The sequence below is a fragment of the Myotis lucifugus genome, unplaced genomic scaffold, assembly GCF_000147115.1.
Source record: "Myotis lucifugus unplaced genomic scaffold, Myoluc2.0 scaffold_349, whole genome shotgun sequence".
NCBI lineage: Eukaryota > Metazoa > Chordata > Mammalia > Chiroptera > Vespertilionidae > Myotis > Myotis lucifugus.
Window position 1 is genome coordinate 458,800 of NW_005871397.1, and position 20,036 is coordinate 478,835.

Genomic DNA, 20,036 nt, shown 5'->3' on the forward strand with positions numbered 1-20,036 from the left:
CTAGTCTCATCTGAGAAAGACGCCTGCAGCCACTCTGACTCACTTCCAGAGTCCTCTGTCGCCGTCATCCAGTGGCCAGAGGGCGTGCCCGGACCGGAGTCCGTGCTGCGCCCTCCGTGGCTGCGAAAGGTCAGGCGCCCCGGACCGCGGGGGGAGCGCCGGGACCCGCCTGGGCCGCCCACATCTCTCACTTCCAGATGAGAAGTCCCCGGTCCCACTTGTCTCGTCTGACTCGTTGTGCAGTCACTTCTTGGGCTGCTTGAAGCGAGAGCCCAACCGGGAGGAGAGGAGAACTGGGCACAGTCATGAGTCGGTTTCGTACTGCTCGCTGGGCTGGGGTTTCAGCCCCTGCCCGCGCCCAGGTATTGACAACACCCGCAGGCTGTCTGCAGTCACAGGGCACGTCACAGCCCCGAACCGGGCCGGAAATTGGGGGTGGTGGGGGTGGGTGCGACGGGAAGAGTGTGTATCAGCTGGAAATTGAGACGGTAGGCAACTTGTAATTTATCTGATGAGAATGTAAATAGGCAGAGAGGACAGTGAAGGGCCTGACAAGAGCTATATGCCTTTCCCATCTTTCCCAAAGTTGCTGGCACCTTCCCCGGTTTTCTCTCCTCTTGGTCCCTCCAGCTTATTCCTGGATTTGGAGAGGTTTGTTGTTGTTTGCTTTTAAGGCAGCGAACTAGTCAAAAGTCAAAACTATGGCGAGAGAGAGAAAAGGGACACAAAGAAAGAGAAAATGCCTGAACCGTTCACAAACTCTTCAAAAGCTGAGATTTTGGAAGTGGTTACTAAGGCAGCTGGATGTAGATTTCCTAGATAGTCAGGTTGTGTGACCTTTGTCAAAATAATTCCTAAGCCAGTAAGTTAAATTGCTACTAACCCATCCACCCTTGTTTACCCAAGGATCTGTGAGGAGGGTGTGTGGGCTCCACCAGCTTGTTTGAACTTCCTGATGTTTTCCCTGCTTTGCTAATACATTTAGTTCCAAGAAGAAATATTTAAGCTCAGTGCTTCATCCCTGTGGTTAATTGTGGTAATTAGTGTGTGGGAGACAGGAGGGAAAGATTTGGAATCCACATTGTCAGTAGTGGTGGGAAGGGGGTTAGACTTGAGCATCAGACTGTCTTTTCAGCTATGATTTCAGCCTCCTTGAATCTTTCTTCGTCTAAAACAGTGGTTCCCAAACTTATTTGGCCTACCGCCCCCTTTCCAGAAAAAAATATTACTCAGCGCCCCCTGGAAATTAATTTTTTTAAAATTTTAATAGCAATTAAACAGAAAGATATATGTATTAATGTTTCTACCTTTTCCGTAAAATATAGTAAAGAAAGGTGTAAATTAGAAACATTGAAGTTTGAAATTATGAAACTATTTATTGAACTCAGAATAGAAAGGTAATACAAAAAAAGTTAAAACAAATGCACCTGTGGCCATCACCGCCCCCCTGGATCGCTGCAGCGCCCACCAGGGGGCGGTAGCGCCCACTTTGGGAATCACTGGTCTAAAAATTGGGAATAATTCCTACAGTTTACAGTTGTGAGGCTTAGAAGCAGGTGGGATTACATAGGGAGCCTGACATGGAGTAAGGTCTCAATTTTAACAAGTCCCATGTACCAGGCATCTGCCTAGGGCTAGTACAGAGGAATTTGCAAGAGAGTCTGATCTAGACATTAGGGCCAGGTCCCTGCTCCCATGCAGCTAACTGTCTATTTGACAGATAATATGCAAGAAACCAATGACTAAAAAAGGACAAGAGTGGTGAGTGTCATGGATAATGTAATGAGAAACTTGGGATGTTCAGACCGGGTACACAGGGAAGACTCCTTAGAGAAAGAAACATATGCACGGAGACCCAAATGACAAGGAGTCCATCATAAGACCTGAGGATAGAGCATTCCGGTTGTACTTCCCTGCAGAAAGAGGGAACCCCATAGTGTGGTTTTTACTTTGAACACTATGCTTTAGAAGGCCTTCTAATCCAAAATTATCTCAAAAAGTTAAATTTAAACACACATGAAGGTTATTTTTTTAATTCAGGATGTTTACATTATGTCACCTATCTTACATGTTTTAATTCGACTCCAATAGAGCTTTATGAACCTGAAAGTATGACATGATGAAAATAGAATGTAAGAAATACACCCATCACCTGTGAAGCACCAACTGCATGAAGACTGTGTGCCAGGGGACACCAAGGCACCTTCCTGAGAACTCTGACCTGGTTTGGCGGTGGGGAGGATTGGAGATGGAGAGGGACCCAGTGGTTTTCCAAGTTTTCTTTGAGTGAGCCACCTTCCCAGGGTGCAGCCAACCAGAAGAGTGACAAATGACAGGTGGTTTTAGAATTGGTGCAGCCTGTCTTCGTGGTTTTGAGAGGAGAAGATTCAGGAACTGTGCATTTCTTTAAGAACTGGCTGTATTTCTCATGTACTGATGAGCGTTGTGTCCCACTTTCATGTATTTAATCTGTTTTTTTCCATGTATAGAATCTTAAATTTTCAAAACAGGTCAACGTAAAAATATACCAGTTTGCCCTCACACATGTTCAATTCTGTGAGTTTTATTAGGTAACCATTATATCCTTTTGCAGATACAGAAACCAAGGCCCAGAGAATTGAATAAGGTTTCATAATTAGTGATCAAACTAAGCACAAAATTATTGGGGCCTTTATTTTTTCTGTAGGAGCCCATCTCCATTCTCTGGCCTCTTGGTTCAATGGTATACAGTATAATGATTCTGAGATTTTACTCTTTAAAAACATCCATATTGTAAACATGTCTCAAAATTCCACCAAATGAACACAATTTGTATTATCAGGACAAGCTGTATTTTCGGTGTAAAATATAGTGGCTTATATGTTGATTTTTACTAAAGTTTAAATTTTTGCACAAGTTGTTTTCCCAGCCTTCCAGAGATTTTCTAAGTGGTGAAATTTAAAAGTGCTTAAAGGTAGTAAAAATTTCCCACTAAAGTTTGTTCAGAAAACAATATACTATTAATTGCTGAATTTAATATTTAATATGAACTGTATCAAGGTTTAAAAACCTTGATATAAATGCATCCTTATTGCAATATTAGTCCTTGGGTTCTTTTCCTGCATCTTCATTCATTAATCATTTATTAACTTTATGGGAATTTTATCTTAACAGTTTAGTGACTTTAGTAATATACAGATTGTAAAGTGAAAACAACAGTTTATGTAGGAAATCTGATAGTAAATTATTGGACTTCTTGGCTTCCAAACACACTGATGGTGGGAAGATACAGGTTTTTAACTTAAAAAAAAATCAATAGTATTTTTTCAATTTTATTTTGGTTAATTGAAATAATGGGCTTCTTCCTCATCCTAACAGAGTTGATATGTAGTCTACTATGAATGATTTCCGAATTTACTCAAAATTATTACTCATTCTATTCTGCTCCCCTTACTCCTGTTCCTCTGTTCTCTCACTAAAATCATCAGCTCTGTGAGAACAGAAACCTGTTTACCTACCTTGTTGATCACTATCTCGCAGGTTCCTAGAACAGGGCACGGCACACAGGAAGTACTCAGTAAGAATTCACTAAGTGTTGAATAAATGAATACCTAACATATGTTTGTGTGGTAGGTGTTCAACAACTATTTTGTTGAATGAATTCATGGAAAAGCTTTATGGATATACAATACTGTTCTGTATAAAACCATAATTGAACTGTGAGAAGTTTGGCAGGATTAAGTAGGGTGATATGATGGAACTTGACTGAGACGTTCCTTTAGATTGGGAAGAGCGAGAAGGTCTCTCTGAGGAAGTAGCTCCTCATCAGCCAGCTACTACTTCACTACTCAGGCTAAGTAAGGGTTACTTAAAAGTTTTAAGGTGAGAAGAAACTTAGCCTAAGAAAGGAACAGAGAAAAAAAAAACAATAGTAGGGAATGAGGTTGCAGAGGTAGCTGGAGGCAGGATTCTGTAGACCCTTGTAAACTGTGGTGGGACTTTTGGATATTTTTTCTGAATGAGGAGGGAAGCCATTGTAGAATTTGGGAAGCAGAAATGACAACATCGGACCTACTTGTGTAAAGGCTCTTTTCACCTGATCTTGTCCTCTGCTATCCTTCAACCTGATCACTCAGCCCAGCCAGCCTGTCGGATTGCAGCCCCGCCCCCCACCCGCAAGCAAACTGCCCCCTCAAGATTTTTGCATTTATACTTAGCAGAGAGGTTTTACATTTAATGTTGTTTTTTTAAAAAGTATGTCTTTATGCTGCTTTTACCACTGTCCATGGCACTCAGCATATTATGTAGTTATTAGTTCATTTGTCTATCTTATTTTCCCCTCATTAGAATGACTATAAGAGAGTAGGAATGTTCTTTTGTTCACTGTTGTATCCCCAGCTTCTAGAAAATGCCTGACAGATAATAGACACTCAATAAAAATGTGATCTGCAGAATAAATTTAGGGACACATTCATTCTTTACTTTGCTAATAGGAATAGGTAGGTGTATCAGTCAGCTATTGCTACATAACACACAACCCAAAACTCAGTGGCTAAAATAACAATCATACAGGGTGGGGCAAAAGTAGGTTTACAGTTGTTTGTATGGAAAACAGTACAATCATTAATAAATAATAATACAATAATACACTCTGTTTCCCATACTCACAACTGTAAATCTGCTTTGCCTCACCCTGTATATTCGTGCTTATGTGTCTGCAGTTAAGCTGATAGCTGACTAATGTCGACTGGGTTCCCTGGGTGTCTCTGCATCAGGCTACATGTCCACCTGGATTTGTCTCCTTCTTGTGGTATTGCCAGAGGAACTAGGATCATTCCACTGTATTACAGAAAATGCATTTCAGGAACGCACACATAGGAGGACTTGAGGTACAGTGGCAAGATATACTTGAGGGAAAACAAAGAACTGCCCTCAGGCACACCATGCCCGATGTCTCACCCATGACCAGGTGGCTCAGCTCCATCTCGATGCAGAAGTACAGCCTCTGGGGCCACAGGCACACACTTGTCCCCACCAGTCCAGGAGGAAGGCCAGGACCCAGAGCTGCAGTACATGAGTCCAGCATAGCTTCTGTTCCCCTCTGGCTCGAAATTGGTGCTGCACTGATCTCTCTCTCTCTCTCTCTCTCTCTCTCTCTCTCTCTCTCTCTCTCAACATTAGCTATAGCTACTTGGTCTTGGTTTGGGCAGTTACACGACTTTGGCAAGTCACTTAATATCCTGGCATCTGTTTCTTTAAAATGCCTTCCAACTAAAAGTGCCTGTGAGTTTAGAGCTGGTCCATTGGCAACATTTATGAGCTACCAGGATCATCAATAAATTATTCTGGGAACAAAGATAGCTTATGATCAAACCACCAGATTATAGAAGGCATCTTCAGAATCAAGTCAAATGCCCTTATTTTAGAGATAAGGAAACTGAAGCTAAGAGTGATTGATTACTCAACTTGCCCATAATTACAGATAGTAATAGAGCTTAAGGGAAAAGGCATATATTCCTAGAGGAAATGTAATATTGTTTTTAAATTATTAAATTGTGTGTGTGTGAGTAAACTCTCACACCTATACATAGAAGATATATATTAAGTTGAACCATATGAAACTGCTATTTTTGTAGCATCAACAATTGTCATATATCAAGTACATATGTTTCAACATAGTTGAGAAATTATCAATACTGTTTGTAAAATCAAAAACAGTGCAAATTACCCAAATGTTCACCAACAATAAAACAACAATTAATTGTGAGATAGTCATACAGTGGGATCCTATAGAACAGTGGGGGGTGGGGTGGAACCCTACAGCCATACGCATCTACATCAATAAATCTCAAAAACAAGCAGGTCACCAGAGAATACAGAATGATTATATTTTAAATGTGCAAAAACAGGCAAAACTAAATTTATTGTTTGAAGATATAATCACACAGGGAAAACTTTTTAAGCAAAGGAGAATCAGGATGGTCGTTACCTCTGAGGGGTACTGTTTTATTTCTTAAATTGGGTGGTTGATTCATTAGTGTCTATTGAATTGTTTTCTTTATAACTGACCCATATTTTCTAAATATTAGTTAATATTTAGAAAACCAAGTAATAACAACATCAAAGAACTAATGTATGCTCCCTGCTGGCAGGAGTATAAGTTGGTACAATCACTTTACAGGGTTATTGGCAGTGTCTATTAAAATGAAAAATAATGAATGTAATAAATTTTCTTTCTATGTCTAATAAAATTTGGATTAAATTCCCCATATAATTACTTTGCTCACACAAATCTTTAAAATCCAATTCTGATTTGGAGATTTTTCTGATTCCTCTGGAACACTCCAAAGTCCCTGCCCACACATCCTGTTTCACCCTCCTCGCCCCTGCTGCTCTCCACTCCACACCCACCAACTCACCATCCCCTCCCTCACTCCCTCCTTCAGTCACATCTGCTGCAGGCTCTCTCCTTAACATACACCCAAAACATAAAATAAGTTCTAAGGTCAGTAACTAGACAAGATTTTTATTATTTGGCCTGCCATAAAACATGCAGCATTAATGTCTGCCACTTACAATGAGAACTTACAAAATGCAACAAAGATTATTTGCTGTCCCTTATCACCCTCTGCCCCCACACCCCCTAAAATGTTGGGAACATTTTGCTGTGTCAACAGCTTAAAAAGAATATTGTTTCACTGGAATGAGGTCCACCCACACTGTTTTCAGAGATGAAGTTTTGGAATGGTTATGTTACTGCACAGTAAGTGACATTAATGTAGCCATGGAATCTACTGGAAAGTCAATCACATGTTTTCTCATGAATTAAACCAATTGAAATTCTTACTATTAAAATGACTTTCCATTCTTGAGGTTTAAATGAAATGAACAGTGCCCAGAACAGGTCTAGTTTGTCTGAAAATTTACTGCAGTTCTTAGTAAGACAACCTGACTGAAAATTTGTCAATAATATAGAATATCCTTGAAGTAATACAATTTTCCTCAGAATATAAGTTTTGTCTCAGAATTTATCCTCTATCTCTGAATCAAAGTTGATTCATCTTCAAGTTGCAGAGATAAATGAAATAATAATCATGGAAAGCTTAAATTCACATTTTTTTTTACCTTTTTCTTGACCTGAACTTTTTGGTTGCTTCATAACTTTATATGTAGTAAAATTCAGATGTCTTCATAATGTTTGACAGGGAGGCATCCATCCAATTATTAAAGTTTTGTTGGTAAGACATCATTTGATCAAACTGATTTGGTTGTTTTGTTTTAGTTTGTTATGCATTCTTAAGATTTTTGAGATGTAAAACTGATTTTTTTTTATTCAATTCTAAACTTGTTACTTGATTAATTTTTCTTTGCCCTTTTCTATTTAGGATAATTCAAAATGAGAAAATGTGGCTTTATAATGAAAAAAAAAGTTGAGAAGACAGTAAAAAAAATCTAATCACGATGTCACCTGTTGACAGCTTTTCAAGTAGAGAACAGATTACAAAAAGTTTGCAATATAGTGTAAAATGTTTCCATTTGGTGTTTTAGTGTTTAGCCTTAAAATTCCAAGGTACTTATATAATGAAATGCGGAAGCCAAACTGGAACACGTGGTGTGTTTTTTGTTTTGTTTTGGTTTTTTTTAATGGAAAGATGTGAATTTTAATATGCACATCATACCAGGGTGATACTGCTCATATACATGGACTACAGAAACATACTCCATTCCCCCTGCACACCCCAAGCAAAAGAAAAGAACACATCACAAAGGCGGAGTTGCAAAAGATCATTTCTTCAAATAGAAACCCCAGATGTGAATTCCCAAGTGAAGAAGATTGGCTGTAGTATCATCATATTTTCTGGGCAGCAAGCAAAGGTGGTATCTTTCCTGGGTTCTTGTGCAGGTGGATTCGAAGAGTGAAGCCACGGACAAAAGGTGGAAATTGATTGGGAACAAGTACAGACTCCCACGTGGTGAAGGGGTCCCAAAAGGAGTAGTCCACTGAGTCCTTTGTTCCTAAGGCTTATAAAGGCTGCAGTTCTTTGTCTTTTGATGCTCCCTTCTTATTGGTCACTATAGCAGCTTCAAAGCTCAAACCCTACATGGGGACCCTCTTTCTCTCTCCCCGCTTCAGTGGTAGAATTCTCTATACCCTATGAAAATCTGTTTTCCTCTTTCTCCCTTTTGTTTCTCTATTCCCTGTGGTTTTCCCCTTATCTTCTGTGAATGGGTGTCTTCCTTTCCCCTTATTCTGTGGTGCCTTCTGTTCTTTGTGAATTTATGCCTTTTGCCAGCTTCAAGTTCCCAACCAACTGTGCCTCCCTCCCCCATGGGCCCCTTAATTCCTAAGACTCCCTAAACCTGACTATTTTACCCCTAAAAACTCCTTTCAATAATAATGGGTTGTGTTCAGTAACTTTACATGCTTATTTGAATCCCATCTATATATATAAAAGCCGAAGCAAGCCCTAACCGGTTTGGTTCAGTGGATAGAGCGTCAGCCTGTGGACTGAAAGATCCCAGGTTCGATTCCGGTCAAGGGCATGTACCTTGGTTGCGGGCAACATCCCCAGTAGGAGGTGTGCAGGAGGCAGCTGATCGATGTTTCTCTCTCATCGATATTTCCAACTCTCTATCCCTCTCCCTTCCTCTCTGTGAAAAAATCAATAAAATATATATTAAAAAAAAAAAGCTGAAGTGACCGTTAAGGCAGAATGACCGGTTGCTATGATGCACACTGAGCAGGCAGGCCAGCGGTTATGGGTGAGCAGGCAGGCAGGCAGGCAAGTGGTTAGGGGCGAGCGGTCCTGGATTGCGAGAGGGATGTCTGACTGCCAGTTTAGGTTTGATCCCTGTGGATCGGGCCTAAATCAGCAGTCAGACATCCCTGGAGGGGTCCCAGATTGTGAGAGGGCACTGGCCAGGCTGAGAGACAACTCCCCCACCCTCTTCCCAGTAAACGAATTTTTTGCACCTGGCCTCTAGTTCTAAAATAAAGCCTAATGATGGTGAACTCATTTTTCTCTCAGGTTCTATTTTATTTAGGCGAAGGTGGGTTAGTGGGCCTGAAAAATCATTCCCTTCAGGGAATGTGGTACAGAAAATGGAACCCATTTTTAAACACATTTTTCGAAGTGCATAATTCATACCCCACCAAATGCGTTAAATTCTTGTAAGGTGGTGATTTCTGGCCCAATGGGTTGCTGTTCCCTTTCCCGACATTCAGGTGTCACAGACACTGCTTTCCAGGAGACGGACTGACACTGTGAAGGAGAGAAGTGGATGTGGGGGGGTGGGGGGGGCGGGGGGGTTGGGAACTGTGATGAATTTCTGAGCGCAAGCCAGATCTAAGCAGCTTCCTGCTGCTGGAGCAGGTTACTGTTTTTCTAGAACAAAGAACCAACTATTGCCAAAAGTTTCCAATTTATAAGAGGATCCCAGACTTTGATGCACAATCTCTCATATTTAAGTAATAAAAACTAAACAAATTTAAACATTTTTTAAGGACCTATGTCAGCCAAATCAAGCATGTGCACCATCTGCTGGGCACTTCCCTTCGTGCAATAGAAAATGGAGTTTCAGTGCTGTCCACTCAAGTTTCTCTTTCTTGCAGAAGGGGAGTAAACATGAATGCATCACCCTATTGTTTGTTGACATTTTCTTCTTTCCTTTTTTTCCAGGCTACGTGCTGTCTTTGGTCTGTCCAAACTCCTCCCAGGCTTGGTGTGAGATCACAAATGTGTCACAGCTGCTGGCTTCTCCTGTCCTCTACAGGGACCTGAATTCCAGCCTAACCAACTTGAGCATTTCTGCAAATGTAGAAAACAAATACAGTCTTTATGTGGGCCTGGGCCTGGCTGTAAGTTCCAGTATTTTTATTGGCTCCAGCTTCATATTGAAAAAGAAGGGCCTCTTGCAACTGGCCAACAAGGGCGTTACTAGAGCTGGTAAGAAACGGATGCAACTAACGAATTCAAGTTGCTAACTGCAGAAATAACCCTATTTTAAGATCATCATGCTCCTGTCTATTTATTGTAGCTATCTACATTGGTAGCAGTTCTTTTCTCAGCAGTTTCCAGGATTGAACCAGCTGTGTCTCCTTTAGGGAAAGTCTAAAATTCTTGTTTCTAGAGGTTTGGAGTGTAGTACAGGTTCTTCTTTTCATAGCTTTATTCTGCAGGCTCAGGGTCAAAGTCAGATCCTGCGCTCGGGATACAATCTAACATCTTCCCACAGACTCTGACCTCCTGCATGAATTGGTCCTTGCTACCTCCCCAGCTTCATCTTCCACTACCCTCCCAGTCACCTACTTTTCTCTGGTTCCTGGAATATACCAAGTTCTTTCCCACCTCAAGTCTTTCCCCTCGGCCTGGAGCTCTTTTCTCCCAGCCCTTCATTTGCCTGACTCCTCCTTGAGATCTCAGCTTAAATACCATCACCCCAGAAGGGCCTTCCTTGGCCATTCTCTCTGGACAGGTCTCCCACACCAGCATGCTCTGTCCTTGCACTAATGGTTTCCTTCATTGTACCTAGAATAACTTGTCCTTTTACGTTTATTGTTTGTTTACTTGTCAATGGTTTACTTATTTATTAATAGTAGATTCACAAGAACAGGAGCCTTCCCTAGCATAGTGTTTGCCACCCAATAAATATTTGTTAAATCAAATGGATAGCCATAGAATTAGGTTGCTGTTAATACTGACATTTAACATGCTAAATAGTTCTGCTTGACTATCCTTCATTAACCATGAATTTCGCATTCATTCTTATCAAGAATAATATTATAACAGAGCTAAATATTATTCTAAGGTTCATATGGAAAAATAAATAACTATAAATTGTGCAAGCAAGTTTATAAAAGAGTACTACTGAGGGGAGATTTACACCACCAGAAAATAGAACATGCGATAGTGCTATCTTAATTTAAAAAGACAACACAATAAAAGATAATTAAAAATGTCTAAGGGGACCCAAGTACATTCAACAATTTAATGTATGATTTTTTTAAAGTGGCATTTTGAGCTACTGGAGAAAGGATGTCTTATTCAATCAAAAGTATTGAGACAAGTGGCAAAAATTAGAGGAAGAAAATATAAAAGTCCTACTCTATACCATTCATCAAAATAAATAATACATAGTTTAGAGTTAAATTAAAAAAAATAAAAGGCCTTTTTAGCATAGAGATAAAAGAAGAAACTATTCTATATAAAGGAAGAGAGGATCTGTATTGAAAAAAAAATCTATATGGCAACACCTATAACTAAACACCTAAACTAGAAAGAAAATGACTTGGGTAAAATATTGCAAAATATAATACTAGAAAGTGTTAGAGGATCTTTGGAAATGGCCACGTAAATAGGCTAAAAGACTAAGTATACTGATATAGCTTTAATCTTGCCTTTTCCAACCATATTCCAGTAGCTAGAAGTCAATTCTCCAAACCTTCCTTCATGTTTGAACTTAATTTTGCCCAGCCAGTGTGGCTCAGTGGTTGAGCATTAACCTATGAACCAGGAGGTCACGGTTCGATTCCTGGTCAGGCACATGCAGGCTCTATCCCCAAAAAGGGTTGTGCTGAACAATGATTCTCTCTCATCATTGTTGTTTCTATTTCTCCCTCTCCCTTTCTGAAATCAATAAAAATATTTTTAAAATGTATTTTTAAAATGTATTTTAAAAAAGAACTTACTTTTCATTTTTATTATTTTCCTAGGTCAAGGTGGACATTCCTACCTCAAGGAATGGCTCTGGTGGGCAGGATTACTCTCAAGTAAGTCCTTAATGCTGAGAATAGTGTTTGCTTGCAAAATGATAAATAGATTACATGGAATTATTTAAAATTGATTGATTTAACTGCCTGGCAAGGATGGCATTTAAGTCTAGCAACTTTTGCAAGTATAACATATTGCCTTATATATAAAATAAGTCATATTTATTTAAAATTTATTTTTACCCTTCTTCCCCACTCCATGTTCTCAATACTATCTTGGAATGCAAAGGGAAAAGTTAACATGTAAAGTGTTATATTTTATCATGGACTTCTCTTTTTCTTATTCTGTTCTCCATAATAATTGAAGAAAATGCTTTCCCCCCACATTTTCCCAGCACTGAATTAAAATTTGGGACTAGTCTAACTACATATTTTCTAAGGAATGGGTACATTTTCCTGGCCAGGACCAAAACAGGGATAAATTCAAGTCCCCTCTGACTGCTTGGCAACTAAACAGAGCAGTGATTTTCACCTGGTGTGTGCCGCTAGAATTTTTAAAACATGCAATACCTGACTATTTAGTCAGGGGCACTGACCTCTTTTCCCTTAGATTGTCAAATAAATAAAATGACAACAGCCAACCCAACAATAGCCATTTGGTGTGAATGAATCAAAATTATACCTATTTTCTCTGTCAGATGGGCAAAAAAATATATGTTTTGGTGTACTGAAGAATTTTAGCCATTAGTCTATGTGTGCCATGAGATGAAAAGGTTGAAAATCATGAAAGGGAGAGATGGAGGTTGTCAGCACTCCCCTTCCACCTAAATGGGCTCTGAGGATTAAATGGGACTCTGTAGCATCTGAAAGTTCTTTCTAAATGCCAAGGTGATGTCCAAATAGAAGGCATTTACCTCCCTCAGGCCCCTCTGCAGATTTCTACCTCCCTCCTAATGCCTCTGAACTTTCTTAAATCCCGAACCTCTGACTTCCAAAGAAAGGACCTCGTACATTGTAGTTTCACACCAGTTGCTAGTCATCTACATCTGTAGCCAGAAACCTTAAAACTTCCATTTATTTTCCTGTACTATTGCAGTATCTGTGAGATCCTATTATAAGAAAGAATTGGAATACTTTTGACAAATGGCAGAATCTAAAAAGATGATGAATAAAAATAAATTTCTACAGTCCTTTATCTTCTTGAAAAGTCATCTATAAAGATAAAAATATAAAGTATTCAAGAAAGCTTAATATTCTAAGAAAACGGCCATTGCTTTTCTTATGAGAGGAGTCTCCTAATTATTTCTGTTTGTCTTATGATGTTTTCCTAAAGCTAAGTACTCCTGTACTTTTGGCTGGGGGCGTGGGGCTGGGGCATAGCAGCCAGAGGAGAAAAGAAAAAGTATGCTGGTGTCTTTCATCTGTTCCAGAACTTTCTCTACAATAAGTTTATTTTGCATAGTTGGCCAGCGTGAAATACTACATTCCGTGGTCAAGTGTTCAGGTGTTCAGTTGTGACCCATGAGAATAATTTGGCCCCAAATGGAGGACCCAGCTCTTAGAGGAGTTTTCTCTCACTCTAGAAGCTATTTGCATCACACTAGCTCACGGAAGTTTAGAGTTCCCCAGCTAAAAAAGGGATTGCTGGAGCACATTATGATGACTTTAAAACGGGTGCTTGGATCTCCCTGAGCTACTAAGATAGTGTTACATTCTCGTTGGTCATCTGCAATTCAGAGAAGCCTGGCTACCTGGGCCTGTGGTGGGCGTGTCTGGTTGTCCCCAGCCCAGGCAGTAGATCTCTACTGGGCATTCCAATTCTAGGAGTTGTTTTATTGTTAATTTGCATAACAGTAGTTATTCTTGAGCAAACAGAATAATTCTCTGCTTACTCCAAAGCCACCTCTACTAGATTTCATCAGTGACCATATATGTTTCTGCTACTGAAATAACTAAAATCTTTCTTGAAAGTCCTTTACGATGTGTATCCATCACCACTTTCTGTGTTAGTTGAGCTTGTATCACCAGGTAATTATGGTTTATCTGCATCCCTATTACCAATCTTCCCCCTCCCCCCCTAAAAAGAGTCAATTATTCCTTTTTGTCCAACGTGTCAGTGTCTTTGGGATCATAGTCTACAGCTTTGCATCTGTCATTTGTTTTTCTCTCCCGACAAGGAAGTCCATCTTGTATGTTAATGCTGCTGCTTGCTTTCCAGTGGGAGCCGGGGAGGCTGCAAACTTCGCAGCTTATGCTTTTGCACCCGCCACGCTGGTCACGCCACTGGGCGCGCTGAGTGTTCTCATCAGGTACGTGAGCCAGAAAGAGTGTGGCTTCTGTAGGGATTTTAAAACCAGGATAAGCTTAGCCCCACAAGAAACATATTGCTAAGCATATCACAAAACAAAATCCAGAAATCACAAAAGTAATTTGAGAAGACTACACCATAAATTGTAGGAGAAATAGGAAATAGATTGCCTTACTGTTTTTTAGAAAACCTATGAGAGTGAGCTTGGTTTGATGCTCACATAAAGGAATTGTGTGTTATGTTTCAACGATTCAACGAAGCAGATTTTTTTTTCTCTCTCACCTGAACAAATTGCCACAGCCCTTTTAATCCTCTCTGTTGTCATAGTGGTTAATGACCATTGCTATTAGAGGACTTTTAAAAAGCATAGTGTTTGGGTTAAATTTCAACTCTGGCTAAAAGTCTTGCATCTACTACTGGATACTTCTGTTTGGAGGTCTCTTTGTTTCTTTTAGTACTGGGAACAGGAAAAATTTCCCGTTCATAGAATGTGGATCTAATCTTTCTTAGTCTTTCTTACGATCCCAAATGAATGTGTTCAATGAGCCCATGAACTCTTATTTTGTAGCTAAGCAACTATTTTGTTTGTTTTTCTTTTCCTTTTATCTCCATTCATTATCAACCTCTGGTGGAAAGATTATGACGAGGCCTACTCACTTCTTTCCACCTTCTTTGTAGGATTGTTTTGAGAATTCAATGAGTCAATACACATAAAGCACTAGAACACTGTCTATACAGTGAATGACAGCTATGTTTTTGCTGAGGCTGAAGACCTCACAAGTGGCCACAGCAGGGCGACTCTTAGAAAACACCTGGTAGTTGACCAGTCTCGTGTGCAAATGGGTACTGGTAATACCCTGGTGGGAATGCCAGGGCATCAGGGGAAGGAGGCTGGTGTGCAGGAGCCACAGCATACCTGCCGGTGAAGAAGCAGGATGGCACAGTCTGGTGTCCATGGTGATGCCAACCTGGAACTACCTGAGACCGTGGCAACCAAAGTAGTGGGAGCATTGGGTAGGTGAAAGTATCAGGCAGGAGCAGCTGGTAAGGAGATATTTCAATATTTTGACATCCCATATGATTGTACTTATGTGTTCTAGCTAAATATCTGTCCTGAGCAGAGTAAATCTTTAAGCATATATCTTTCTTTAACGTTTTCATGAACATGTGTATTCTAAGTGTATCATGCCAATAAGATGGAAAAGATGGAAAAAATTGAAAATGAATTGAGTGGGCTCTTTTTAGAAGGTCATGGGAAGTTTAGAGGGGTATAGAATGTCTATTTTACTCTTTAGATATAAAAGCAATTAAGCAGAGACGATTGACCATCATTTCTGTGTTTTAAAACTAATCAGGGTTTTCAGTGTCACGTAGCACATTCAGATCAGTTGATTGGGATACAGTGGCTTGTGCCACCGTGTGACTTCTGAGCTGCTATGGAATCAAAAGGTAATTGGACAAGAGTCATTTATTTTTCTTCTCCCAACAGTGCAATATTATCTTCCTATTTTTTAAATGAGCACTTGAACATTCATGGGAAAATAGGCTGCGTATTAAGTATATTGGGGTCAACTGTGATGGTTATCCATGCCCCACAAGAAGAGGAAGTCGCTTCTTTGCATGAAATGGAAATGAAATTGAGAGACCCAGGTCAGTGCTTCAACCAAAGGAAACACTCAAATTCTGCTCCACTTTCTCTCTTCATCAAATGAATTTGTAATAATATTGTAATAGGCTTCCTACAATCCAAGTCGTGCATTAAGAGACACAGTTAAGTTTCACTGTGTATTCCAAGTCTTCTGAAAAGATGACACAACTTACTTTTGTGTCCATGCTTTCCCTCTACACAATGAAATGAAGACATGGGGAGAGGAGAGGCTAAAGACTTACGCGCCAACCCAAATTTGGCCACTCCTCTAAAAATAAAAAGTCAGCCCTAACCAGTTTGGCTCAGTGGATAGAGCCTCGGCCTGTGGACTGAAGGGTCCCAGGTTCGATTCCAGTCAAGGGCATGTACCTTGGTTGTGGGCACATCCCCAGTAGGGAGTGTGCAGGAGGCAGCTGATCAATGTTTCTCTCTCATCGATGTTTCTAACTCTCTATCCCTCTCCCTTCCTCTTTGCAAAAAAATCAATAAAATATATTTTTTTAAAAAAGTCAATCAGCCAATATCTTCCATGCCTCACAGTATTTTCTGGGAGATTCAAATGACATGTTTGGGAAAGTCCATTGTAAAATATAAAGAGCTATGCAGTCAAGTGTTGTTGTTTTTTGTTGTTGTTGTTTTCATTTAATCTCACTTCTCTTTGTAAAACACCTGTGCTCCTAAACTCCTGACTAATAAGACTTCACAAAGACATGATCCTCTGAGCATTTTCTGAAGTCTAATTCTTTTCTCTTCCTCACAGGATTCATTTCCTTTGCTGTGATCATTACCATGATCGCCTTGGTGCTGATTTTGATCGTGGCTCCCAAGAAAGGACAGACCAACATATTAGTCTACATTTCAATCTGCTCGTTGATTGGAGCATTTTCAGTTTCTTCTGTGAAGGGCCTGGGAATCGCCATTAAAGAACTATTGGAATGGAAGCCAGTTTATAAGAACCCCCTGGTCTTTGTTTTGCTGGCTGTGCTTGTGCTTTCAGTGACGACACAGATTAACTATCTCAACAAGGCCCTAGACACCTTTAATACATCTCTTGTGACTCCCATTTACTATGTGTTCTTTACGACCATGGTAGTGATGTGCTCCGCCATCTTGTTCCAAGAATGGTATGGCATGAGAGCTGGAGATATCATCGGGACCCTGAGTGGGTTCTTCACCATTATCAATGGCATCTTCCTTCTACATGCTTTTAAAAACACAGACATCACCTGGAGTGACCTGACATCCACTCAGAAAGAAGCCCTCTCTCTGAATGGCAATGAAGACAAGTATGTCTTACTAGAGAATATAGAATGTTCAACCTCGGGATATGAGGATGACATTACCTTGTTTAGCAGGACTCGTGAATGATCAAAGTCTCTACAAACACTGGGCTTGAACCATGAAGAGACACTTGGAGAGGAGAAGGAATACCTGCAGAACTATTAGGAAAGCTGACATTTTTAAGGTCCTAACTAATAATTTAGATGTAAGGCCAAATAAAAATGCCTTCATTTTTGGCCATCATCTTTGAAAAATCAAGATTTTGATCATCCTCCAGAAGACTTCTGTTGTTTCTCATTTCTGCAAACTTGAAATCTCTTTCCTTCTGGTCGCAGTATATTTGGCCCGGCCAGGTGGTTCTTCATTTCATTGGCTGCTAGTCTTGGTTTCATAGTAATTAATAAACTTAACTGTGTGCTGATAAGCAGAGTATCAGTCACTCTCTGATGAGTCATAGTTTCAAATTATTGAAACTGAGAAGTGAGATCACTGAGGCTTTCCCTTCCCTTCCAACTTCATTTAGCTAAACTAGATGGTAGCTGAAGGGTAGAGTGTTAAAGAGAAGAATAGGCCGGCTCTGGAAATCTGCTCCTGGTGTGTTAGAATGCAAAGAAATATGTGTCCATGAAGAGCTTATGGATTGTAATTGTAATTTATTGACATATCATAGAAGTTTATTACAAAGTAAAAAGGGGAGAATGGAGGAGGGAAATATTTATACCTTAAGTAAAGGAAACACTTTTTTTTCTTTTTACTAAAAGAAACACAAATGATTGTGTTCATGAGTTCTTTTAACTCAGACCTGAACAACATAAGACAAAATTGAGTTTTTGGAGACATCTAGGTGAGTTTAGTTTGGAAATCCTTGTATTCATTTTATTCCTTGATTTTACCATTTTTTTCTTACTGATATGAAGATTTTTGTAAAGCAATTGCTACATTATTTTAGGATGATATTATACACTTCAGTTTTTCTCAAATGTTTAATTCCCAAAGGTTGGTTTTTCCACAAACTATTTGGAAACAACTAGAAGAATCTTTGTGAAAAACCTGAATGAGTTATAATAATCATCCTCTTGAAATTGAGCACTTTCCAGCTTATTAAGGAAATTATAATTAGTTACAAACCTTTTTGAAAATATACATAACCTACCACAATAATTGGTAGATTGTCTCTTTCTGTTGACTCTCACGCTGACCATGTTTTCCATATATTTTACCTATAAGTGTTTTGGAAGAATAAGAAGGGGAGTTAGCTTCCTAGAAAACAAAATATTAAGACCTCAGGAACTACTGCCAGAAAAAAAAATTTTGTATTGAAACTTGCATAAAGTGTTCCTGTCTCCAAGTGCATAGCAGGAATAACACTTTTGGTGGCCTTTAATGTTTATGGACAGATTTCTGATCACTCGTTGATTTAATAGAAAAGGAGAAATTAGCTGCCTTCTAAACTTACTTCTCTCAAAACAAAACAAAAATCCTAACCCCAAAAAACTGTGGCATTCAAAAGAGAAAAACCCTCCTGGTGAACTGGATTTATCTGTTCTAACATCAAAGGTCTGTGATGTTGTTTGTTTGCAATCTAGCTCATGTCTACCCTGGGTAATAATAGACAATTCTGTTATTCAGAATTCTGTTAAACTGATGTTAGCACTTTATCAGTTCTACTGAACTATCACTGATTTCACAGTGACAACCTGAGGTGACTGCCAAGTCCTAAAGTACTGTTATCATCTCTTCAGCAGTTTAGTGTTGAGTGCAACTCAGTGTGTTCTAAATTTCTGAAAACTGATAACCCATGGAAGATACATGGGTTGATACCTCAGATCAAATATGTGTTTACTCTGTTGACTGCTGTTTCACTGTAATTGTATATCAGATATATAAGCTATGAACACAAATTTGTAGGAAAAGGTAGTGTTTGAAAAATGTAGACATGCTTTTACTTTTTTTTTTCTATTGAAAACTTTATTGGTTTATCCTTCTTGGTGAGGAAATTCACTGATGCTGTGAATTTCAGTGTCAGATGTTTCTTAAATGTCACCTGTTACAAAGCTTTGCCCTTGGTGTATTGTGTTCAGGTTGAAGGTTCTTGGAACACAAGAACCATGTGTACCCTGGGTTAGAAAATAAACTGGTGTTGACATATAAGCCCGGGAGAAAGACTGAAAAAAATTTAACGAGTTGAAATATGTTGAGAAACAATGAAATATTTCACATACTCTAAAAATCCCTGGTGGGCTTCTTCAATATGCATTGAAAAACTAAAATGTTATTGCAAACCTTAAACTCAGAATAAATTTCTCCAAATAGGGATATATTGTCTGAGGAGGAATAAAAAGCCGGATCCCCATTTTCAGACTAACCATGTTAGTCTTAACTGGAAGTTTCATATATCTATATATTTAAAATATATACTTTCTTTATCTCATATCGATGATATCTGAAGGTTTATTATGTGAATATCTGCACTTGTGTTGTTAAGGATTACAAAGTTGTCCTCACACAGCCAAATTGAAAGCTTTTCCTAATTCTGTAAACATAATACTTTCATTTTATTTTTGGTCTTGTAAATTGTATTCTTAGGTTAATGGTTAATGATTTTATTTTTAGTTCAGATTGCAAAATATTCATAAAACTGTTTAGCTTTAGCAACATAAAATTAACACCTTTCTTTTATTTTAAGGGTACTAAATTAAATACATGGAAAGCATCCTACATCATGTCTGATAGATGAGACAATTAATAAAATTTAGTTCTCTTTGAATCAACATCTTAATTCTTAAGTCTTATTACTAGATAGGTAAGGACCATTAGTTGCCAGTTTTCATACATTCTTCATCTTTTCTCAATGTGTGTCATAGTAGCTCCTTTTAAGTAACTCAAGGGAAAATGAATTCCATCATTATACTATCTCAACACAAACCGATACAAAAGGATTCCGACAAAAATATTTTATTTTTCTTAATAAAACTAATAAAATTGAACTAACTACAATCTTCACATTCCAACCAAACTTTGTGGAAAAGTAATTTATATGAATATATGTGAAATGTTCTTAGATATTTTGAATGAACTCTGTGGTTATGCAGTTTTCTATTTTTCAAATG

General features: G+C 38.9%; 1 protein-coding gene across 1 annotated transcript in view; it reads left to right on the top strand.

Annotated features, from left to right (window-relative positions):
- Nucleotides 1–19,697, top strand: part of NIPAL1 (NIPA like domain containing 1) — a 28,071-nt gene extending 8,374 nt beyond the window's left edge. Inside the window, exons 5-10 of the mRNA XM_014466635.2 lie at nt 5–362; nt 9,660–9,926; nt 11,693–11,749; nt 13,908–13,998; nt 15,487–15,647; nt 16,406–19,697. Coding sequence (XP_014322121.1) covers nt 5–362; nt 9,660–9,926; nt 11,693–11,749; nt 13,908–13,998; nt 15,487–15,647; nt 16,406–17,013 — 1,542 coding nt within the window. The 3' untranslated portion in view covers nt 17,014–19,697. The remainder of the gene's footprint in view (nt 1–4; nt 363–9,659; nt 9,927–11,692; nt 11,750–13,907; nt 13,999–15,486; nt 15,648–16,405) is intronic.
- Nucleotides 19,698–20,036: the final 339 nt, after the last annotated feature.